General features: G+C 40.0%; 1 protein-coding gene across 1 annotated transcript in view; it reads left to right on the top strand.

Moving 5' to 3' along the window:
• The window catches only part of LOC126424949 (putative uncharacterized protein DDB_G0290521), a 125,248-nt gene that overhangs the window by 80,309 nt on the left and 18,397 nt on the right, over window positions 1-26,542 (top strand). The window contains exons 9-10 of the mRNA XM_050087808.1: window positions 1,042-1,116; window positions 17,810-17,935. Coding sequence (XP_049943765.1) covers window positions 1,042-1,116; window positions 17,810-17,935 — 201 coding nt within the window. The remainder of the gene's footprint in view (window positions 1-1,041; window positions 1,117-17,809; window positions 17,936-26,542) is intronic.

The raw sequence follows: 26,542 nt of genomic DNA, 5'->3' as shown, positions 1-26,542 counted from the left end.
CTACATCCATCTTTCATTTCTTGTAATTCAGCAATGTTTTACTTACTAAAGGATTTAACATTTGCACACACTTTTATTATTATATTTATTTTTTACAATGAACAAAATTTTTGTGAAACTATCATCTTTTTAAGACAATTTTAAGATTTAGATGATGTGAACAATGCATTGCTCCATACATGCATATTGCTGATTGACATTATTATTTTACAAAATTACTATATAGAAGCTGTAAATGAAAGAAATAGAATTGAAAATTAATCAAAATTGGGAAATATCTATGCAAAACCAAATGACAATGCAAAGACTAAAGAGATAAGTTATGAATATGAAATACCTGTATATATCAGGTTGTACAGTAGTTTTGTGTGCCATGTTCTCAAATACAGTACAATAAGAGCCTCAATTTTAATGGTGATTGATTGATGATGATGATGAAGTCCCGTACTCCATAACAGAGCGTAGGGGACGATGCAGGAGACCCGCACTGCCATACTAGGCAAGGTCCTAGTGCAGGTGTTTTGCCATTGCCTTCCTCCGACCACAATGGGGATGAATGATGATGATGAAGATGTCGCAATAACACCCAGTCATCTCGAGGCAGGTGAAAATCCCTGACCCCTCCGGGAATCAAACCCGGACCCCGTGCTCAGGAAGCAAAAACACTACCGTGAGACCACGAGCTGTGCACGGTGATCGATTATGTAGAAAAAATGGCTTTAGAGCATACCTTTAAAATATACATAATAAAATTTGGGTTTTCCATATTGTTAATGTTATATTTCAAATTTTCTGTTACCTTCTGGACAGCCCTCATACTACTTGACACTCACAGTTTACAGTTGCACAGCTAAGTTAGTTCCCACTGTGGCCAAATATAGTATTTGATTATGCTTTCACCAAGACTAAGAAAAGTATGGTGGAATGTGCATTAACAACCTTTGTGATACTCTCACTTCCCTTCCCAGTCAGAGTAGTGACTGTAGGTCTGTACGTTCCTTACTCCTGTAGCACCTACAGCTCATGTGGTTTCCTCTCCAGCAGGTGCAGAGCCAGGACTCACTGTCGTGGGGAGAAGTGCGGCCGCAACGTGATGCCTCGTCCTCTGCTGACACGGTGAGTCTGGCAGCCGCTGCTTTCTCTCCATCTGAGGATAGACTCTCTTTCAGGGAACTTTCACTCTCACCTTGGATGAGCAAAACTATTGTAGATATAGTGAGCTCGTGAAACAAGTCTTGTACAGCTAACCGAACTATGAAGCAGCCCAAGTGAAGGTTGGATTGGAAAAACGCACCCATCTACAGGAAGAGTATCGGAAGTGATAAAATGTTGTACGAGTGTGGAGAGGAGCATGTTTGGAAGAGATTGATCCAGTTACATGTAAACTACTGTAAGTGCAAAATAGTGTTATAGATCAGGACAATCATAAAAAAGTCAGCAGGCTACCACATTGTTGATGAGAAAGAATACTACACTACTGGCCATTAAAATTGCTACACCACAGAGATGATGTGCTACAGACACAAAATTTAACCGACAGGAAGAATATTCTGTGATATACATATGATTAGCTTTTCAGAGCATTCACACAAGGTCGGCACCGGTGGCGACACCTACAATGTGCTGATATGAGGAAAGATCCCAAACGATTTATGATACACAAACAGCAGTTGACCAGCGTTGCCTGGTGAAACGTTGTCGTGATGCCTCATGTAAGGAGGAGAAATGCATACCATCACATTTCCGACTTTGACAAAGGTCGGATTGTAGCCTATCGCGATTGCGGTTTATCGTATGCGACATTGCTGCTCACGTTGGTCAAGATCCAATGAATATGGAATCGGTGGGTTCAGGAAGGTAATACGGAACACCGTGCTGGATCCCAATGGCCTCGTATCAGTAGCAGTCGAGATGACAGGCATCTTATCTGCATGGCTGTAACGGATCGTGCAGCCACGTCTCGATCCCTGACTCCACAGATGGGGACGTTTGCAAGACAACAACCATCTGCACGAACAGTTAGACGATGTTTGCAGCAGCATGGACTATCAGCTCGGAGACCATGGCTGTGGTTACCCTTGAGGCTGCATCACAGACATGAGCACCTGCGATGGTGTACTCAACGATGAACCTGGGTGCACGAATGGCAAAACGTCATTTTTTCGGATGAATCCAGGTTCTATTTACAGCATCATGATGGTCGCACCCGTGTTTGGCGGCAGAGCAACTGGCTCGTCACAATAAGCCAGTCACTACTCTTCATGAACTGTGGTATCGTGTTGAAGCTGCATGGGCAGCTGTACCTGTACACGCCATCCAAGCTCTGTTTGACTCAATGCCCAGGCGTATCAAGGCCATTATTATGGCCAGAAGTGCTTGTTCTGGGTACCGATTTCTCAGGATCTGCGCACCCAAATTGCATGAAAATGTAATCACATGTCAGTTCTAGTATAATATATTTGTCCAATGAATACCCTTTTATTATCTGCATTTCCTCTTGGTGTAGCAATTTTAATGGCCAGTAGTGTATAATTGTAAAACTTGTACCATGTCATAGTGAGAGGTAGTAATTATGATAGCAGAACCATTCAGATTTTTACACTAAAATAGGATGAATCAGTGGCTTGTTTCATTTGGGTATCAGTACAGATTTTGTGGAAACTGTATCAAACAGTTCCTCAAAATCTGTAAATCCCAGAAAAACTGTTAATTCATATTCGCTGTTCTGTTCCATAACTTGGACATTTTTAATGACTTGCAAATTTTCCCTTTTGCTGTTTCACTTAATTTTTAATTTGCTGTGAGTTCCATTAATCCCAGTAACATAAGAGTTGCTAGGATATGGGAAATGACTTAGTATTCTTATACTACTTACAAGCAAGAATTTTTCGTAAAATTTTCTATAATGGATACAGTAGCGTTGCAGTGTTTCCCTTTCTTTGTGTGTGTGTGTGTGTGTATGTGTGTGTGTGTGTGTGTGTGTGTGTCAACTTGACTGTAACACCATGAGTAGGTAAAACAGCGTGTCAGATCTGTCAGAGTGACATGGTCTAAGTTAGCTTTGACTATTCTTCTTCCAATACAGCCATGTTTCTGTTTTGTTATATTGGTGTGGCTAATCTGTACCACAGCTGGGCACGATCTTATTCCTCTTGACTTTGTCTCCAGGTAGGATGATGCTGTAAGAGTGCATCTCACTACTTCCAGCTACTGAATGCTTAACACATGTTAAAAACTAATCTTCTGTATTGTTTCAACTATGTATGTGAGTTGTGTAGACAGATCAAAATATCAGTAACTCATAAATTCAAATACATCAATCAATATATCTGACCACATTGCACTTGGGTTAAGATCTAAGACTTAAAATCTTCATTTGTCTTGAATGTGTACATTGTAGAATATCCGATTTCTCTGAAGTGTTCTTGACACCTTCAAGGGGCGTCACCAAGCCATAAATGTCCACATTCAGCAAGTGCTACCACACTCACCATACTTTGCCTTGCCCCTGCAATGTTACATCACTGCATATGCACCGTGTGGACAGATCACAGATCAGGGCAAACACAGTGTATTTTTCCCACTACATAAAATGTTTATAAGAGACATAATCATCTTTTGGCAACATGAGTATTCTCAGTGGAACATTACTCATTCTCACAAATAATGCATGTTACACTACAGTTTACAATGTGGTAGGTAGGTTCATGGTATTACTCAAATCAATTAATGTCAGATTAGGTTCTGGTTGTGGCCTTTCGTCACAAGTTTGGTTTGATGCAACTCTCCATGCTACTCTGTCCTGTGAAAGCCTCTTCATCTCTGCATAACTAATGCAACATACATCAATGCGAAGTTCTTTATTACAGTCAAGCCTTTGTATGTCTTTATAAATTTTTACTTCCCTCTCCCATTGCCAAAAAAATTTATGATTCCTTGATTCTCAGGATGTAATCTATCATTCAATCCCTTCTTTTAGTCAAATTGTGCCATAAATTTCTTGTCACTCCGGTTTAAAGTTGTGCCATAAATTTCTTGTCTTCCTGGTTTGATTCAGTATCTCCTCATTTGTTATGTGATCTTCAGCATTCTTCTGTAGCACCAAATTTCAAAAGCTTCTGTCCTCTTCTCGTCTCAATTGCCTATCATACATGTTTCTCTTTGTTACAAAGTTATGCTCTAAATACCTTCAGAAAAAACTGCTAACACTTAAATTTTGTATTATATGTAAACAGATTTTGCATTTTCAGAAATGCTGTTCTTGTTACTACCAATCTGCAATTTATGTCTTTCCTACTTTGGGCATCATCAGTTTCTTTCCTGCCCAAAGAAGCAAAACTCATCTTCCACTTTTAGTGTCTCATTTCCTGATATAATTCCCTCCACACTGCCTGATTTAATTTGACTACACTCCATTAGCTATGTTTTACTGTTATGATTTTCATCTTTCAACCTCTTTTCAAGACACTACCCATTGCATTCAACTGCACCTCCAAGTCCTTAGACACCTCTGACGAAATTACGATTTCATTGGCAACCTTGGAGTTTTTATTTATTGAGTTTTTATTTCTTCTCCCTCAACTTTAATTATCTCCTAGCTTTCTCTCACAGCTTGTTCAATTCACAGATTGAATAACTTAAGAACAGGCTACAACCCTGTCTCATTCCCTTCTCAACTATGGCTTATCTTTCATGTGCTTTGACTCTTATAACTGCAGTCTGATTTCTGTACAAGTTGTAAGTAACCTTTTTGTCCCATTATTTTATCTCCATTACATCTCTCAAAGCTACCCATTCATCACCTGTGGCATTCCTTTCCCCTGTTTCAGCCCAGTGTTGCTGAAAGCTCCCTTTAAAACTTTGTACAACTTCTGTTTCCCTCGATTTATCCATGCCCTATCTCCTTAACTTCCTACCTTTTTGCAGCTTCTTCAGTTCTGGTCTGCAATTCATAACCAATAAATTATGGTCAGAGTCCAAATCTTCCCCTAGAAATGCCTCACAGTTTAAAATCTCATTTCAGAATTTCTTCCATACCATTATATAATATGTCTGAAACCTATCAGTATGCCCAGGTCGTTTCCATTGTTACAAAATTCTTTTGTGATTCTTAACCCTTTGTACTCTGTAATGCAGACACATGGCATCTCCATGCACTCTTATTTAAATCACTGTCACCCGGGCAGTCAGCACGCCACAGAGAACTGCACAAATCTCTTGGTGGAAACAATGAGGCCACTGACCAATGGTTAAGGTATATATTAAAATAGAAAATATGCCTTTGTCCAAACATATGTACTTAACCATTACAATACAAATCTTTTCACTGTGTGATATTTTGTGAAACTCTTCAGGGTGGACTGCTCCCATCACCATTTCTCTCGAATTGTTTACAAATGAATCACTGCCATCATCATCTCTTCCTCAGAAAGGACTGTGTGTGAAGAACTAGACATTTCATGCCCACTATCTTGAATGTAACAGTTGCAGCCTTTTTATCAACACACCTGCTACAGTTCATGTTTGCAGCTTATGGATGCTCAGTGCTGGGATTATCAGCAGTCACATCTGCTACAGTTTGATAATGAGTTAACAAAGTCTTTCCTAGATGGCAGTACTATGAAGCATTCATGCCTAGTATAGTCTGATTCGAGAGTGGAGTATGTGAGAGCTACAAAAAGTTGTGTCGAATAAGGCTCAACATTGGAGTGAAAACCAAAATTTGCAATGTCAAGTGCCATTCACTGTTGGGAGAGGAGAGGGTTAAACCTAGTGTTATCAATCATTACGTTGCACTCTATGCAAAATTCTAGCAGGTGGCTTCCTCTCTCATTCCTCCCCCACTGCGTGCTCTCCTACTATTAATCCGTTTTCTCTTTTTCCTACGTTCAATTCCACTCTCACAACACAAATGAATTTTAATTTCCTTTAACTGTCTAAATAATTTCCTTTATCTCATCATACATTTTTTTAAAATTCTTAATCTGCAGAGCTAATTGACATATAAACTTGTACTATTGTAGGGGGGGGGGGACTCATGTCTGTCTTGGCTACGATAATCCATTTACAATGCTGTTCATAGTAGCTTATCCAGATTGTTATTTTCTTGTGCATTATTAGGCCTACTCCTGCATTATCCGTCCTTGAGTTTGTGTTGATAATCCTATACTAACATAACCAGAAGTCCTGTTCATCCTGCCACAATGTTTCACTAATTCCCATAGTATCTAACTTCAGTTCCATTTCCCTTTTTAGATTCTGTCATCTACCTACCAGATTAAAGAATTTAACATTCCTCAATCTAACCTTTAGAATGCCAGTCTTGTTTTTTCTGATGACATCATCCTTCTGAGTAGTTCTTACCTGGAGATCCAAATGGGGAACCGTTTTACCTCCATGATATTTTACACAAGAGGATGCCATCATCACTATGCCACACAGCAGAGCTACATGCCCTCAGGGTGAAAAAAGTAATGACTGTAGTTTCCCCTTGCTTCCAGCCATTTGCAGTACCAGCACAGGCAAGCCCATGTTGGCTAATGTTACAAGGCAAAATCAACCAATCATCCAGACTGTTGCTTCTGCAACTACTGAAAAGGCTGTTTCCTCTCTTTAGGAAGCACACATTAGTCTGATCTCTCCACAGATACACCTTTGTTGTGGTTGCACCTGCTGCATGGCTGTCTGATTCATGGAGGCACATATGCCACCCCACTTCAGCAAGGCCCATGGTTCATGGTGGGGCAACATCATAACACATAAAAATAAATAAAGTACTTAAATATGACAAGTTCCTGTGTAAGTGTAGAGTTTGTGTTATTATTACGTAAGTTCAGGTGTGACCTCATGTTGTGGCTATGATATCCACATCTAGTTTTGAAAAGAGAGTACTTTTTATTAATGACACATATGAGGGAGAAGATATAGTAAGATGTCATTGTAAAAACCTGTAATTTCCAACAGGTTACTGGAATAGTGTCTCGTACTGAATGCATATAACTCTTGTCTGAGTGCCAAATATTTTTTTGCCATGGATTGATTATGACCAAAAGGTGATGCTGTTAGACAACAGTGCATGGAAATATCCCATTTAAGCAGCTCTGGTGGCATTCTTATGTGTAGATGATGCAATTATGCACAAGAAATATTCTGCAGAATGAAATCTTTTTGCCAGATCTAGGATATGGTAGGACCAATGCAATTTGTTATCAGTTTGGATGCCTAAGGACTTAGCACAGTCCACTTGCTGTATTCCCTTTTTTTTTTTTTTTTTTTTTTTTTGTCCATTAAATTTTATATTTATGTCCTCATGTTTTTTCCGTGTCACACCAAAATGATACATAATGAGTGCTTTATTTTTGACATTCCAGGAGAACCCATTACAGCTAAATCATTTGAGGATGTTATTAAATATGCTGTTTGTTGATGTTTCCTAGCTGCTTCACCACTAGGAAAGATGTATCACCTGCAGAGGGGATGAACTTGCTCACTAGAGTGGGAGGTCATTTATAATACAAGAAACAGGAAGGGCTCCAGCACTGAATGCTGTAACCTTGTGGCACTCCAGTGTTGACTGTGTTCCTCTTAAAACTCTCTTTGATCCAGAATAATTTCTCAGCTGATACAGACAAAAGCCTCAGAAACTTCACATAGGATTCTGATTGATGCCAGTCTACTGTTACAGTATTGGTGAAGGTGCAACGAGTATTGTCTGTTTATAGCCCGTGCCAGAAACGAAACTGACATTGACTGAGAATGCCATGGCTGTTCAAGTGATAAATGGTTCATCTGAAAAGCTCCTTGAAAAGTGGTTTCACACAAGCATATTTTAATCTCAGTGGGACAGTATGTTGTGCAGGGATTCACTTAATACATAAGATGGGGCTGCACTAGTACACCCATAGTAAAAAAAAAAAAAAAAAAAAAAAAGGACACCTTGATGTCCAGAGATATATTTGTATTCACTGGACATGGACATTAATATGTTCAGCAGAAATGATTAACATTTGAACCCTGTCAGCCCTTGGGTTCAAGGTCAACATCGATATTGCAGTGCAACACCACCAACAGTAAAATGTGGCTGTGGCTCTTATTGTCACTACAAACTGAAGGTAATGGATCAGTGTGACTTGAGCAAATATGCAGGATGCCTCAGAGATGTATGCTTTAGATCAGTGAGTTCGAAAGATGGTGCATTATTGGCATGAGAGAATGTGATGCATCCATCCGGGAAAATGCTGCTTTTGTGGACAAAGTGTTTCAGCAGTGCAACGGGTATGTACAGAATGGTTCACTAAAGGCTGTAGATCCTGATAACATGGATCAGGATACACCACCCAGGCCACCCCCCAGAAAGTCTGACGCCTCATCCGAATGGCATTGTAGGACAGATCTGTGTCCTCCTCAGCTCTGATGCAAAAGTGTAACACATTGTACACTATCGGGGGTGACAGTCTGTCACTATTTATCGTGGCACGGGTTACGTATGTGTCATCCACTTCTCCACCTACCTTTGACAAATGTGCAGAAACATGCTAGATGGCAATGGTGTAAGGAACGATGCATCACTGGGGAGAAGAATGGCAGCAGATAGTGTTTTCAGACGAATCCAGGTTCTGTTTTTTTAATGATGGCTGTCTTTCATTTCAACACAGACAGGGGAAACAGCATTTGCACAAGGCACAAGGCATACAGTGCCAACTCAAGATCTTAAGGTGTGCCAACTCAAGATCTTATGGTGTGGGGTGCTATTGGGTACAGCGACAAATCACAGTTGGTGAATGTCTAGGGTGTTGTGACCAGTGTGATGTAAGTGAATGACATCCTGCAATCCATAGCCATATCATTTTTGCACAATATTCCAGGTGCCATTTTTCAGAAAGACAGTGTATGACCACATGTTGCTGCATGAACACATGCCTTCTTGGTGTCACAGAAGGCCAGTCTTTTGTCCTGGCCACCAAATCACTGGACTTGTTGCCCATGAAAAAGGTGTGGAGTATGGTGAAACAACAGGTGCAGTGGTGTGACCCAGTGACAACCACCACAGATGAACTTTGGAACAAGGTGAATGCAGTGTGGATTGCTATACCACAGGACACCATTTGCACCTTATACACATTGTGCATGGAACAAGTTGTCAGTGTCTGTGGTGGACCCTGTGCCTACTGGGCAACAGGACACATGCTGGACTGTGGTGACTGAAATGTTAATCATTTCTGCAGATCATACTTATGTACATGTTCTGTGAATATGATAGGCCTGTCTCCAGTAATTCAAGGTGTTCTTTTTTCTGAACAATTTTCATCTCTTTGACTGTCTTCTTGATCTCACTAAAAGTGATGGGAGTTACGTGCATCTGATGGACTTTGGTGCTGCTAGATTTGTGCAAAGGGCTACTGCAGCACTCACTGAGCCTTTCTGGCCAGTTTCCTCAGTAACTGTTGGGTGATCAAAAAGTCAGTATAAATTTGAAAACTGAATAAATCATGGAATAATGTAGATAGAGAGGTACAAATTTACACACATGCTTGGAATGACATGGGGTTTTATTAGAACCAAAAAAAGTACAAACGTTCAAAAAATGTTCGACAGATGGCACTTCATCTAATCAAAGCAAAGCAAAGATGATGTTCTTTACAGGAAATGCTCAATATGTCCACCATCATTCCTCAACAATAGCTGTAGTCGACAAGTAATGTTGTGAACAGCACTGTGAAGCATGTCCAGAGTTACGGTGAGGCATTGGTGTCGGATTTTGTCTTTCAGCATTCCTAGAGATGTTGGTTGATCACGATGCACTTGCGACTTCAGGTGACTCCAAAACCAATAATCGCATGGACTGAGGTCTGGGCACCTGGGAGGCCAAGCATGATGAAAGTGGTGGCTGAGCACGCGATCATCACCAAACGACGCACGCAAGAGATCTTTCACGCGTCTGGCAGTACTTTTTTTTTTTTGGTTCTAATAAAACCCCATGTCATTCCAAGCATGTGTGTCAATTGTTACCTCTCTATCTACATTATTCCGTGGTTTATTAAGTTTTCAAATTTATACTGACTTTTTGATCACCCGGTATATTGAAGATATTAGCAACTTCCTCCTTGTTTTTTATTATATTTTCACCCTGATTTATTTCTGAATCAGACATGCACTCTACTTTTTTCCCAGACTCCCTTTTTATAACTTGACATTTTTTTCTCTTTGTTGCTGGAGTCATCAGTTTCAGATGTGATACACATAATTTTTAATTTTTAATGGGATAATCATATATCCTTAGTAATTCCCATAAACTTATCTTTGTTCTATAGGAAATTCTGATCCTCTCGGTAATCCAGTGTTTCCTTTTAGTAGTGTGAGGACTGTTTCTTATTTTTTCTTTTCTTTAGACATGCAGCTTCAAACACTGACTCAAACTCATTAGAGAACAGGTTAAATTTGTCATAAGCATCCCTTGTCATGTATATAGGACTGCAGATGATCTACTACAAGTCAACATGGAAGGTTTCTGGGGTGTCATTGTTCACTGACATGGAAGATTTAAATGAATCTTTAGCTGTATCAGACAGCTGATGCATTTTCTGTAAGCAGCTGGCTGTCACGAACTCACAGTTCATTGAGGATTTGGCTTGCAATCATACAGCTTCTCCAGCCTCTGTCAATGAATATATATTGGCAATTGGGCTCTCCAGCTACTTTTTACATTAGTAGGAAAGTTAACTACTGTAGTTAGGTTAAGTGATTCCATCACATGATCTAGCTCTAGCTAATATTTTCAGTCAATAAATTTATATTAAAATCACCTGTGATAGTTAAATCCTTTGTTTTAAAAAATATTTGGTTCAAATGTTGTTGCATCTGGTTAAGAACACGCAGTTTTCCCTTCAGGAGTCTATAAACTGACAGCAGTATGACTGACACATTATTTGCAGCAATTTAAGTTCCACAGAATGCAAAGAGTTTTAACATAAATTCTGCAGTAACTTGCTGCTTATGTGTGTCTATCAATTTGATACATTTCAGTTCCAGTCATTACTTGGAGTTCTGTGAGATATAATACTTAGGTTGTGTGACATCTGGGTCAAGGTTAAAAGCTCCACTTTGCTTCTGTTGATAGAACACATACAGATTTTGTTATTGGCATTTCTTGTTGCATGTACTTTGCTAGCTAATCCCTAAGTAACCTGAACTGTTTTTAACGCCTTTAGTAGGTACACTGCTGCAGCAACTGTTTAACAGGTTATTACTTCTTACATTTGCTCCACTTAAACACTGACCAAAGCCTGTACTTCACTATTTTTGGGATAATACCATAAGAAATCATCACTCAGAATAGTTGCTCTTCTTATCATAGAGTACTTAGTTCAAGACATTTCCAAAGGCTGGGTAGTCTTTGTAAAAGGCAGGCTATCACACTTTGTACCAGGTACACTATCCACCCTTGTTATTTGGATTCTCATCTGTGAACTCTCTGTGACTGGTAATCTCAGGGTAAGCATCACTGTCCCTAGATTGTGGTGTACTGAGTTCTGATTCCCAGTCAGGGCCGAGATTTTCTTCACTCGGGAGCTGGGTTGTTCTATCATCCAAATCATTTCATTTAATCTTCATCACAAGCATGCACAAGTCACCAAGTTGGATCAAATAGAAAGACTTGCACCAAATGGCTGAGCAATCCCACCCACCTAATAATGCCATACAATAATTTTTCCCCCTTCAGTGAAATGGTTACATTGGAGGTGTTCCATTGCTCTAACAAAATCTCACATTTAGCATGGAGCTGTGTAGCTTCACTGATATTAGATTTTACTCTTGATTCTCCAGGTAACACGTACTTCTTGTCCATAAGAGGTATGATGTACATAGCATCACACTGCTCATTTGAGATCTTATTTATTACTTATCTTTGTTATTGTAATGTTTTCTCCTAGTGGGTTTAGGTGAAAACTGCATAGTGTGGAATTTTTTTTTGAAATTGATTACTGTATTTTCAACCAGTAACTGCACTTCATATTTCTTTTTTCATACGGGACCATTCTTTCAAGTCATGACAATGTGGTGCAGAAGAGATGAAGCCATTTGTTCTTTTCAGTTCATTCTTCTTCTAAGTAAGATTACAAGATCCCACCCCAAAATCCTTTCATTACACCAGGAAGGGAAAGGTATTTGTTATGTAATGCTGAGATCTTATCTCAACTGACTGATGTAGCTGTATTGAATTTTGTGCCTGACTTTATTATGCAAGTGTAAATGGTTTTACTCTGAAATTCGATGACCATACTTTCCCCTTGGCTGTATGCATACAGTTCAGCTTTACTTTTACTAACTGTATAGCCACCTTGTTCTTTGGCTCATTGAATTCTAATTTTTCTTATGCTGTTTGTGTTAACATTAATGATTCTGCTTTACAGAGAGAACTGTGACAGGTTTATAGGTTAGTATGTCTTGTCTCTCTCCTTTCTTGTGAAGAAAAATAACTTTGGTGTTTCAGTTTTTGGTACTTGTCTTGCTCAAGAGCGAGCAGCACTTTTGGTGGGGGCAGTGGCCTTTCCCGGAAGAACCCTGCCACCGGCCTACAGGGGCACCCAAAATCAATTACCCCTTACCTGTCTAGCGGCGTAGATCAGCGTGCTCCCAGTGTCAGTCAGTTAACTTTGTATACTCACTGATATACTTCGGTATCCAGAAGTGATGGATAATCGCCCAGCATTGCAAGAAAATATGCAGAATACGAAGAAGAGGAGGTATTTGCGGAGTAACGAGTGTTCGATTCTCTCTAATATTATTACAACGTGTGTTAAAGAGGTACCCAAAAAGAACTGTTGGCTAATATTACCAGTCCAAATCAAACAGCTGCAACTTTATGCAACAGTCAGCCTCACCACAATAGGACACATAAGGAAGGAATGCGAAAATAAGCTGTGTCATTTGCTGGAATGCCACGAAAGAGAACTAATAATTTTGGGAGGAAAGCCATCGTAATAGACAGTTTCACAATCACGTAAAACCTTTGATGCTTGTGGAACAGCAGCATTTGAATGTATTCTGTCACTAAATCTGTATTTCGGTTACTACTCACCTGATTCTATGACATATTGCTTAAAACATGTGCGCATTAGCTGCTCTAAACACTGCTGAGATTTCCTTTGAAATATGTACATCGATTCTGGAATCTAAGTAAGAGGTTTGACATACGAGGTGCGTTCACACATTAACTTTTATTTTTTGGTAAGAACTTTGTTTGTTAATCTACAGCAATGTTGTCCTCTTCAAAATATTCCCCGTTACATACTATACACTTATGCAAGTGCTTTTTCCAATTCCCGAAACACTTTAGGAACTGTTTCCTCGGGATATCATGTTCATTATAATTATCCGGGCTGTTATGCCGTGGTCGGTTGATGAATTCTGTGTCGATTCCCAACGTTTCATCTCCGACTGCGGGAGACATCTTCAAGGGGGTCCGTAGCTCAATGGAAGGTCCAACACACCCACTGGCTCGCTACTGACCGAAGATGTCTCCTGCAGTCGGAGACGAAATGTTGGGAATCGACACAGAATTCATCAACCGACCACGGCATAGCAGCCCGGATAATTACAATGGACATGATATTTCCGGCCATGAAAGTCTACATTTTCCTCGGGATAGTTTATAGGTCTCTTAACTGTACATTTTTAATGTCATCCATGCTTGTATAATCGCTGTCCTTTAAGGCCTACTTTGAAATGTTTATACCACTTGTATGCCCTTGGTTTATTCATAACAGACTCACCAAAAAAATTTCTAAAATTTTCACACACTTTATTCCATTCTTATAAAGAAATTTAATACCGATTCTCTAATCTATATATATATATATATATTTTTTTTTTTTACCGAACAATTAATCGTTGATGCTACCAAAACACATGTAACAGCTGCCAAAAAATAAATACCCAATATGCATAACAGTGTACACATACTTTTCAGACATGTTCATAAAGATAGTGACAAAAAGTAGTGCAAATCGGGCTAATACAACAAACAAAATTATAAATTCCTGGTACTTTTTAAATAATCTTCATGTTGTAAGAAGTGTTAAGTTTCAATGCAGCCCTTCAAAGGAAACTTCTACCTTTTAGTAGAAACACAAAGAACAATCCTTGAATTCTACAGACTGCTTGCATTATATGGGGTTCTTTTTACAAATAGCAATAGCAATTCACATGAACAGGCATTCGGTTGTATGTTTGTAGTAGAGTCCTGACTTCTGTTCTTATGTTAATATTATTTACTCTATAATGTTGTGTTTTGGAAGAAGCTATCGTCTTTTGTTCTCCTTATGTTCTTAATGCATTTGTCTAAAAATAAATGCAACCGGGACATATCTGTACACGGCGTCACCACAGATTTAAAGCACGTGCTGCGGCATGGCCGGTACTACGCTGTGAAACAGCCTGTAGAAGCGCCTTGTGACGTAGCTGGGCTGACAGAGTGGGGACTTGCTCGCTCGCTCTTCAGTTTACCGACAGACTATTTTTATGAGAACTTGACTAAGTTTTAAGTGGAGAAACTCTGACATCTAATTGATTATTAGGAAGCCTTTTGTTCCAATCAAATGTACTTTTCTAACACAGACAACTGATTTGATTCAAGCACTAGAGCAACCAGTCATTTACATGTGCATTATTCATTTGTTTTGAAATTCCACCATGTGCAGATGCATTTCCTTTCTCAGTGGCATTGTGGATTTCATCTCACATTACTTACACAATGTCTTATTCTTCATCTCCTGGGATTCATAAATATGGAACTTGTTTTTAGTTGTTGTGGTCTTTGCCTAAAGACTGGTTTGATGATGATCTCCATGCTGATCTATTCAGTGAAAATCTCTACATCTCAGTGTAAGTACCACAAACTTGTCACATTATTAGACCTACCTGTCATGGTGTAAAACTTTGGTATGTGTGCAGTTTCACTTAATCTCAATCTGAAATTGCTGTTGTAAGATCTATTCTTAAAGTGAATTGCTAGAAACTTGTTTTAAAATTTCAAAATTGGAAGTTCAATTAGTGAAGTTCACCTTTCTTTAATAATGTCCTTGAGATCCTATTGGTGATGACCAAGTCTGTATGTAGTATGTATGTAGTTAGTGGTAATGATCAGAAGTTGCTTCACAGAGTCAACTAAGGAACTCATAGAAGTGTTACTGTAGCAATAAAAATTTTTCACCTGAACCATAATACACACATTTTTAATATACATTTCTTATAACTATAAAATATATTTCTCAGTCTGAATTGACAAACAGATCAGAAGTTGCTTCACAAGCAGTTAAGTAAAGAAGTCACAGAAATGTTACTAGTCACAAAAATGATTCAACTGAACTGAAACACACACATTTTAATGTATCAAACAACAGAAAACCCAGGATGGTATATGTCAGTATTATGAAAAGGATAGTTGCAGCTCACTATATAACGGAGATAGGCCAGCCCTGACCTCAGCAGCCAGAGACTGTGGCTCTGTGTGTGTGTGTGTGTGTGTGTGTGTGTGTGTGTGTGTGTGTGTGTGTGTGTGTATTTCCGATGAGAGCCTTGTTGGCCAAAAGCTTACTTTCCGTCAGTTTCTTTGTTGTGCCCATCTGCAACTCAGCATATCTGCTGTATGGCGAGTGACAACTGCCCTTTTAATAATACTGTCATTTTTATATATATTGCTCATAATTATAAAATATGTTCTCTCAGCCTAATGAAATGAATGGAGAGCTAGTGCAAATGGGTCCAGAGGCTAGACTAAAATGCGAACTAGCTGGACTGAAGCAATACTAAACAAGGGCTAAGAGCAGGCAGACTGAAATAGCATGAGTGCTCCACAATATTTTGCAATTTTGGTTCAATAATAGTATTTTATAAATTCTCTGGTTTAGAATTTTTGTCATTTGCTGGTAATCAAGACTAATATCAAGTTTTGTTTCGTATGAGCAGCAGCTAATGAAGTATGCAGTAATAATTTATACCTATTCAGTTGGAACCCCAGGTTTATGATGATGGGATCCATCTTGTATGATGAAATTCAGTTATTGAAAATTTAATATATCTTAATTAGAGACCCTTGCTGACCAATATGGGTGTCACTAGATTCATAAAAATCAAGTGATCCAAAGCCTATCAACATATCCCAAAAATTTGTAGTAGTCTGGCTATAAGTCGCACTGAAAGTTTGGACTATGTGAAATCTTTAATTAACAGTATCTTCTGAACTAATTAAGTTTCAGGTTAATATAAACACACACAGCTCAAAAAAAATTTAGAGCACCTGTAAATATGTTGATTTTGATCCGATGACAGCATATAGTACCTGAGGGAAGTATTAATAGTATACTGATAATGGTTTCAAGGTTGTCTGCCAGCAGATAGCATAGTGGCATAGCTAGCAGAGCACCGTCAGTGTCTACCATTTAAGAGGGAATACTTACTGCCGGAATGCTCAGTGTCATGCAAACTTGTGAAGCAAGCAGGTAACCGTGCCATGGAGATACACTCGTACGAGTCGAGTCGAGGCCACGAAAGGGAAGCAGTGGTTGAGAAGGGAGTGAGACAGGGTTGTAACCTATCCCCAATGTTATTCAATCTGTATAATGAGTGAGCAGTAAAGGAAACAAAAGAAACATTTGTAGTAGGAATTAAAGGGATCAAGACAGACAATTATAATGACTAGTGACAATGATCACAAACTTGTACACTGGTTTATGCCATTTTCAGACTAATCCAAATTGTTTATGTCTACACTGCACTCCAGTACTATGCTATACTGCCGACAAATACTGTCATAAAATACTGCCTAACACTCAACTTTATATTTAGTGTTAGCAAATTTCTCTTTGGCAGTAATACAAATTCTTGCTATTATCATTCTGCATTTTATATGCTCTTTATTTCAGCTCAAAATTATATACTGTAATATGATTTTACCACAGTTATCCTCAGAATCACATTTAAAATCTTAACATACTGTTACTTGTTGGATCTCATGTACTGCATGCTCAGTGTACACACTGAATAACATAGGAGATATGCTAAATCCTGTTTCACTCCCTTCACATCCACTGGTCCCCTTCCAAGCCGCTCTTTTTATTTATTTAGTTATTTCATGTTCATGGATCCAGATACCAAGTAAATCACAAGGACATGGGATGTGTCAAATTGTACATATTTCAGATGGTGCTGCTGTGGTCTTCAGTCCAAAGAGTAGTTTGATGCAACTCTCCATGGTACTCTATCCTGTGCAAGCCTCTTCATCTAATAATAACAATAGTAGTGGTAGTAGTAGTAATTGACAAGATATAGTGTAGCAAGGCTTTAAATGTGTTTCAGAGAATGGCTGTGGCCAAAATGCCTTAAGGTGTACAATTAAAAAAAATAGCAATCAAGATGGACAACTACATTGAATTCACATAAGAAGAGAACAGAAGTTTTTGAAATGTTGTGCTACACAAGAGTGCTGAAAATTAGACGAGTAGATAAATTAAATGATGAAGTTGTAGTGAACTGAACTGAGGAAAAAAGAAGTTTATGGCACATCATGAGGCTTTAAGGAATTGTCAATTTTGTAATGGAGGGGTGTGTGGAGCTAAAAATTGTAGAGGGAGATCTAGTCTCGAGTACAGTAAGTAATTTGAAGTCGATGTAGGTTACTGTAGGATGAAAACACTTGCACAGGATAGATTAGCATGCACAGCTGTGTCAAAACAGTCTTAACAAACAACAACAGCAGCAAGAAGAACAATGGTGCCTGTTGCTAATTTGCTTACTTCTGCTCTGCCAACAGCAGCTGAGTCAGGGGGAGGTGCTGCCAGGAGCCGTGCAGGAGCCGGCGTGGTTGTGCAGCAGCCTCAGTGAGGGAGAGGTGCCTGGCCAGCACTGCTGTAGCAGGGTCCCCTCCAGCAGCCAACAGGTAATTCTGAAGGAGTTGTAACTCTGTGCAGTGTATAATCCACTTGTGTTTATGGCAATATTATGAAAAGGATGAGTCACAGATAGGCATGACAAAAAGACTGTCAAACAAGTAAACTTTCAGGCAAAAAAGACTTCATCAGATTTAGACAACACACATACACACATACAGTCTCACAAATGCAGATTGCATAAATGTGACTGCAGTCTCTGGCTGCCAAAGCCAGATTGCGAGCAGCAGTGCACGATGGGAGAAGCGATCAGGGTGGTGGGGGTAAGGAGGAGGGAGGGGAAGGGGGGGCAAGGTAGGAGTGGGGGATAATGAAGTGCCACTTGTGGGAGCATACAGGGATGAGGTGGAGAGAGGGTAGGGCAGCTAGGTGCTCTCAAGAGATTAGACAGCGGGTGGGGGGCAGCGGAAGAGGAGAGAAGTAAAAAGACTGTCGGTGTGTTGGCGGAATAGAGAGCTGTGTAGTGCTTGAGTGGGAACAGATAAAGGGATATGTGGGTATGGAAAATGACCAACAAATGTCACGGCCAGAATTATTACAAGACTGCAGGATATACTGCAGGCAGAGTTTCCACCTGTGGATTTCACAAAGGCCGGTGTCGGTAGGATGGATCCAGATGTCATAGGTTGTGAAGCAGTCACTGAAATGAAGAATGTCATGTTGGGCAGCATGCTCGGGAACTGGGTGGACTGATTGTTTCTTGGCCCCAGTTTGTCAGTGACCATTCATGTGGACAGACAGTTTGTTGGTTGTCTTGCACACATAGAATGCAGCACAGTGTTTGCAGCTTAGCTTGTAGATTGTATGACTGGTTTCATAGGTAGCCCTTCCTCTGATGGGATAGGTGATGCTATTGACTGGACTGGAGTAGGTGGTGGTCGGAGGATGTATGGGACAGGTCTTCCATCTAGGTCTCTTACACAGATATGAGCCATGAGCAGGGATTCGACAGCGATGGACGAGGAGGATATTGTGTAGGTTCAGTTGGAGGATATTGTGCAGGTTCAGTTGGTGGTGGAATACGTCTGTGAGAGGGGTGGGGAAGATAGTGGTATGACATTCCTCTTCAGGCATGACGAGAGGTAGTCAAAACCCTGGTGAAGAATGTGATTCACCTTTATTTGAAAACCTAAATCTAACATGCATTTCAAGCGTGAGATTCTCATCTTCACAAGAAGAAACCCACAACATTTTGAGGGCAACTGCTTCTTGCATCAGTAGAACACTAGACATAGGGCAAGTTATTTGTTACCTACCCACAGATTAAAACTATACAAAAAAACTCCGCTCCGTATTGACGCGAAATTTTTAAATAAAATATGGAATGGGAAGTGTGATCCATATCTAAAAAATACTGATGGAGACCTTGAAAAATACTTGAAAAGTAAATGCTGTTATTGTGTTGAAGATTTCTTGAATAATAACCATGTAATATAGTATCTATCTAAAAATGTAACACCATATGTATTATAACAATAGATTATTTTTTTTTAGTGATAACATTGTAAAGTAATATCTATCTGAAGAAGCAACAACAAATACATTGTAACTCTTCAGGCTTTCCCGGCGATCTAATGACATCTTGGGTTGTCGGGTGTTCTGCCGGATATCAGCGTCGTACTTGCACGATATTTCGGTCACGTAGCTCGAGACCTTCATCAGGTGCGACCTGAGACTGCTCCTCGAGTGGACCTGGTCCAGTATTTATGCCTATGGCCTTCCCCCTCCACCAACGGCTGCAGGCGCTTCCTCTGTGGTCCGCGCCCATTCCCTGTGACCTGCTGGAGCGTTGCTGCTCCGTTTTCCGTCCGCTGCGGTTCTAGGTGTTCCCTCTGTGGTCCGCGCTCACCAAACCCGCTCCTGGGGGTTTCATCTACGGTCTGGGGTACCAGGCGTTTCCCCTGCAGTCCGCGCCCGCTCACCACGACCTGTTGGAGCGTTGCCGCTCCGTTTTTCGTCCGCTGCGGCTCTGGATGTTCCCTCTGCGGTCCGCGCCCACCAGTCCCAGTTCTGGGTGTTCCATCTTCGGTCTGATGATCCTGGCAGTCCGTCAGGGGCTCGTTTACCATCTCCATGTCTCTGGTTCTTCTGTTTGTGTAGTGTTGCAGCTGGCCCCGTTGCTCCTTTAACAATTCCAGAGCCAGTTTTCTCCAAGAATGGATACACGGACAGACAAATTGAGAGGGCACTCCGACCAGCCACTATACCACAGGTTCCTGAAGAAGACCAAGATGAAGCAAAGAAGGTGGCATATCTGCCCTATGCTGGCTCTATTTCTGCCAGAATCAGTAGGATCCTGCGTAAACACAATATCAAGTGTGTTTTCTGTCCATCCAACAAGATCGGGGGACTGCTGGGGAGTGTCAAAGACGACCTGGGGTTACGAAAACCAGGGATTTACAATATACCTTGTCAATGTGGCATGTCCTACATTGGCCAGACGACAAGAACTGTGGAGATCAGGTGCAAAGAACATCAGAGGCACACTAGATTAAGACAGGTGACTAAGTCAGCCATTGCTGAACACTGTCTGGAACTAGGTCATACCATGAAGTATTAGGATACCAAGATTCTAGCACAAACACCCAGATTTTGGGACAGTGTTATAAGAGAATCGATTGAGATTAAAATGGCTGATGATCTTGTGAATCGTGACACAGGGTACCAGCTAAGCAGAGCCTGGGATCCGGCTCTGGAATTGTTAAAGGAGCAACGGGGCCAGCTGCAACACTACACAAACAGAAGAACCAGAGACATGGAGATGGTAAACGAGCCCCTGACGGACTGCCAGGAGCACCAGACCGAAGATGGAACACCCAGAACTGGGACTGGTGGGCGCGGACTGCAGAGGGAACATCCAGAGCCGCAGCGGACGAAAAACGGAGCGGCAACGCTCCAACAGGTCGTGGTGAGCGGGCGCGGACCGCAGGGGGAACGCCTGGTACCCCAGACCGTAGATGAAACCCCCAGGAGCGGGTTTGGTGGGCGCGGACCGCAGAGGGAACACCTAGAACCGCAGCGGACGGAAAACGGAGCAGCAACGCTCCAGCAGGTCACAGGGAATGGGCGCGGACCACAGAGGAAGCGCCTGCAGCCGTTGGTGGAGGGGGAAGGCCATAGGCATAAATACTGGACCAGGTCCACTCGAGGAGCAGTCTCTGGTCGCACCTGATGAAGGTCTCGATCTACGTGACCGAAATATCATGCAAGTACGACGCTGATATCCGGCAGAACACCCGACAACCCAAGATGTCAACAAATACATTGTAACCTTAGATTGAGTTTACTAGTCCGTATGTAGTTTTAGAATTTACGAATCACCTATCTCACAATCTTTGATTGTAGGAGGCATGCTATGTGATAACAAAAATTTTGATTTTGGTTTTGAACACTGTAGATACATTCATTAATCGATGCCTCACAAAGTATGCTGAAAAAGATAATAGTTCCCCTTAAGCCACCAGAATGCGGAATGTTTCCTGTTTTTACATCAGTATGTTGATTTCATTTGTGAAGTGGCAGTTAGTATAAAGGGGTAAGAAGGTTGAAGTTTTCTGTATGAAACACAACAGCTATTGACGAGTAAGACCTTGCACTGCTGGTAAATCATTTTTCAGAACAGCAGTAATAGCAGTGCTACAATGTGAGGATATTCCCGACAGAAACAGCTGTGAAGAAGTCTCATGTCAAAAAATGGACTGAACAAGATGATCAAGAAATGTGAAGAAACAAGTGCATTAGATGGTGCATTGAGGAGAGGGAGGTGGCCCATTCCCATGGCTACAGCCATGGCTGAAGTTGCTACTGCTATAGCTGACCATGCAGTACATGCCTCAAATTCTGCAGCCAGTGCTCAAGCCGTGTCACAGGCATTATCTCTCCTTTGGTCAACAGTTCAAAAAATTTTGCAGCTCATTTTACAGTGGTATCTGTACAAGATTCAGAATGTGTTCCAAATGAAGCCCCAAGATAGGCTAAACCTCCATGACTTTGCCCTTCATTTTTTACAAACATAGAAATGATTGACACATGGCCAGGAAATATTCTTTGGATGGCTGTGGCACATTTTACTCTGCACAGTGCCGTGAACATGCAGAACTGTTGCATATGGGGTTCAACTCTGCCACATATTTTGCAGGAACATCAACTGCAGTCAACTTACGTGACTGTGTGGTACGGGTTCACAAGCTCCTTCATTCTCAATGCAGTTTTCTTTCAGGAGATGACACCTTATGGACCTCGTCACGTAGCAAGCGGGAATAATTTTACTTTCCCTCTTGTTTTGCTATCTGCCTCCTTAAAATTAATTTTTTCATTTTTGAACTAATTAACATTAACATACTTGAGTATAATCTGTATTTTCATAAAAGAGAAAGGTTGGCCCTCAGTTTTAAAGAATATAACACCAGATATAATTTTGTGCTTAGTTTTGTGTATGTAATTGATTTTCTAATTTATTTTGACTCTAGGTGAACTCAGTAATTGTTTCATAACTTAAAATTCTATTGTTGACGTATAAACAAATATAAATTTTGTACTAATTATGAACATTTGGGGAAACAACTAATAGTAATCTTTAAGTAGTTATTTGGTTCTATTCATAAACATGTTAGCAAAGTCAGCCCTTAATTAATTCCAAAGTAATTAACAGTTTTGTCAAAAGTATTGCTTGTGTAACGATATTTGTTAATTTCATGATTTAAACAAATAATTCGACTTGACCCTCGTAGTAGAAGAAACTGTTAAACAGACAGAATTTTTTGATGTATTCAGTTAGCTTAAGGAGTTAAGTTTTAATTGTAATCTCTTCAAATTTTAACTTTGAACAATGTGTAGTTTCAGTACCTATTATTGAGATGTATAAGGGACCAATTTTTGGTCACGAGACAGTCGGTCTGCGGCCGAGTTTCAGACAAGAAACCTGTGTTGGTTAGAACAGCAACAATGCTTCAACTTAACAGTGAAATAAGTTTTACACCAATAGGCTGTGTGTTAAAGCAATGACAGTGTCTGTACCATACACACCTGATTATTCTGAAAGAACTGAGAATTATGTGGTTATGCTTTTACTGCTCATTGATGTTCAACAGGAAACTATTGTAGCAATGTCTGGATGTTCACCTGATAACTATTAATGAGGCTTATGGGAAGTTATAGCAATAGTGCACTGGCCAAATAATTGTGTATTATTGGTGTGTGTGAAAAGTGATAGTAAAGGACTGTAAAACGTGACTCTGCATCTGTTGGCTACATCATTTAAAGTAGACACTAGTTGCACTTCCACAACCCATTTTTCAGCCAGTGTAGCAGTGCAGCATGTCGACACTGAGTACAATCAATGAAGAAACAAAAGAAGGCAAACTACTACAGCCTGTTAGGTATACAGTGACACCTTCACATTATAAGGACCTCCTTGTGCTACACATGATTCCTGCTTTGCAAGAACACAACCATGTCCACACCACTATTTCTATGCAAGATGGGGCAACACCAGATGTTGCTCGTCAGGTGAAAGATTTGCTTCGAGAACCCTTTGGTAATGACTGCATCATCTCTAGGAAATTTTAAGATGTTTTCCTTCATTCTTCCAGATCCCCCAACATAGTAAATACTTGTGACTTCTGGTTGTGGGGTATCTGAAAGATTGCGTCTATCAGGGATGCACTCTTACACTTCTCTATCTGAAGGACAGTATACAACAACAATGCTCTGACAATGCCGGGTATGCTGTGAGCATCTTTCGACCATACCGTGTTATGGATGCAAGTTGTTGCTGAGCCAGGAGATTATATTGAAGACATTTTGTGACTTGTGACCATATTCTAATAAACATGCCAGAACCACCATTATCATGTGTATGATCATTCCTCTCCTTTTTGTGGACCAACTTCCCATTCTGACTGTTTAATGCACCATATTTTCACCTACTGGCAGAATGTGGAATTATTACATACTCTGTGAGCAAACCAGTTAATCAACATACCTACAATGTTTCAGCATCCTGTGATGTATACGGTCGACACTCCAACACTCAGAAAACTGTCAGTTTAATTATAACTCTGTCATTTTAATTATAACCACCTGATACAACCATATCCTACCTGCTCCTTTCTTATTGCTGTTGGAAATGTTCTTGCCTTACCAAACAGAATACATTACTTACCTCCTTTATTGTAGTCTATATTTTACTTCTGTATTACTCAATCCACTTGCAACAGTATATGCCCCTAGATATATAAACATGTCTACCTGATGTGACTTCTGAAGATGTCTACCTGACTCAAAACAGCTCCTTCATTGATGTGCACTTCATATCTAGGGTCGCTATTCATTAGCAGATATTTGGTTTTGTTACACCAATTTGTAGTCCACATGTGTCGTATTCCTGATATACATGTTGTGACGTAAACTCAGGATCATATTCATCTTCTGGCCTGATCATTAGCAAGACTTAATGAAAACACCTGTACATTGTTAACAACGATTTCCATTTCTGCACAGCTGCTCGTCCATCTTTGGAAAGCAGTATCAACTGAAACTTGGTCTCAGTGCTTTCATTACACTAATAGATTCTGCAGTGTTACCATTTTTTCTATCTCTAGTGAATGCCCTGTACGCTGAACTCTCATTTTCTGACAGTCTTTTTGTTGTGCCCATGTGCGACTCAGTATCTCTGCTATATGGTGAGTAGCAACTATCCGTTTATTAACACTGTTAGATTCCATCCTGGAATTTTCACTGTAATAGATTTGACCCTTTTTTAATCTGTACCTTATACCTCTATAAATTTCAGTAATAATCTTCAGAAGATGGTCATTCATACCTATCTCTTTCAGAGCTTTGCACAGTTTTGTTCTAGGAACTTTGTTGTAAGCTCTTGCTTAATCTATGAAGGCAATGTGTAACTCTTTCCTTACTACTGTAAATTTCTCCATTAGCTGTGTCCAGGGGTGTTGATACACACAGTCATATGATATCTGAGTTGATCTGCAATGTAATGTTTATTGGAGCCGTAGCCAACATACATTGTAGAGATTGAGTCAAATCTGTATCACAAGCATGGAAAAGTATGTCTGTCTAATAACTAATGTTTAGCAAATTATAATTCTGAAAAGCAATATTCTGGGATTATACAATATTAAATTACAAATTTGCTTACATCATCTATGCTGTATATATAGTTTTAGAATTTATTTCTCTCACTTTCAGGGACATATTTTGTGGTTTGTGTAAGCTACATCCCATTTTGTATGCAGCCTTACATTGCAGTTAGTGATACTTTGTAGTGCACATAAAATCATTTGTGCTACAGAAACAGTTTTCTATCAAAAATGTTTTGAGGATTTTTTTTTGAAAATCTTTCTCAAATTTGAAGTAAATTTTTCTTCAGTTTTCGGTCCTGTATAGAATGACCTTGATATGAATTGTATGGTGCTGTGTCTGGTCCATGGAACAAGCTCTGTTTTGTTGTGTCATGTCTCAATACCTTGAGTACTGGGAACATATTTGAATGTAGTGTTGTGTAGGAATTTATGTAGATATAAGCTTCATACCGTTAATTCTTAAGTGCTTCGAATACTGGCCTACATGATTCTTCCATTTAAATTTGGCTAGCATACTTATTTACTCATTTATGCACTTTAAATGCTCTATTAATATGTGTTTTGGATGAACTTTTCCACAAAAGTACGCCACAACTTAATGTAGAATTAATTTTTGCACTAAGCTACTTTCATAGCATTTGTCTCTTTTTACATAGCTGAGTTTCTTCAGCACATACAGGTTTGAGCTGTTTTTTTTTCCACTTATGTGTGTTACATGCTTATCTCAGTTTACATTTTAATCAAGCATTATGCAAGGCAGTTTCTGTATGTGGAGTTTCTCCAACTCATTCGTCTATGCAAATGTTGCTATCTTTACTTTGTTGATGTTTGATCCAGTATTCAAGAAATGGTTTAGGACTGTTTGCTATGAAAATTTATTTCTGCAAACCTTTGAATAGAAATATTTACTTTCAAGTTGGCTTTCATTCCCAAATTTTTCTATATTCTTATCTTTGAATAGTAGAGTTGCATCACATGCATAAGTACTTATATTGCTATAATTAACAGTGTTTGGGTTGTGATATCTGTCAAACATATAGGTCTTAACAACAAACAGAAACTTTATGCACTGTTTGTTTATTATTATTATTTTTAACCTCCAGTGACAAACTAAGGACATGTTACCTGCTGCACTTCAATATGGCCAGCATCAGGATTGCCACCACACTATTTCTTATACACTCCTGGAAATGGAAAAAAGAACACATTGACACCGGTGTGTCAGACCCACCATACTTGCTCCGGACACTGCGAGAGGGCTGTACAAGCAATGATCACACGCACGGCACAGCGGACACACCAGGAACCGCGGTGTTGGCCGTCGAATGGCGCTAGCTGCGCAGCATTTGTGCACCGCCGCCGTCAGTGTCAGCCAGTTTGCCGTGGCATACGGAGCTCCATCGCAGTCTTTAACACTGGTAGCATGCCGCGACAGCGTGGACGTGAACCGTATGTGCAGTTGACGGACTTTGAGCGAGGGCGTATAGTGGGCAT

Source organism: Schistocerca serialis, chromosome 10 (assembly GCF_023864345.2).
Source record: "Schistocerca serialis cubense isolate TAMUIC-IGC-003099 chromosome 10, iqSchSeri2.2, whole genome shotgun sequence".
Lineage (NCBI taxonomy): Eukaryota > Metazoa > Arthropoda > Insecta > Orthoptera > Acrididae > Schistocerca > Schistocerca serialis.
The sequence above is the reverse complement of the archived record's forward strand: the minus strand, read 5'-3'. Positions and strand labels throughout refer to the sequence as shown.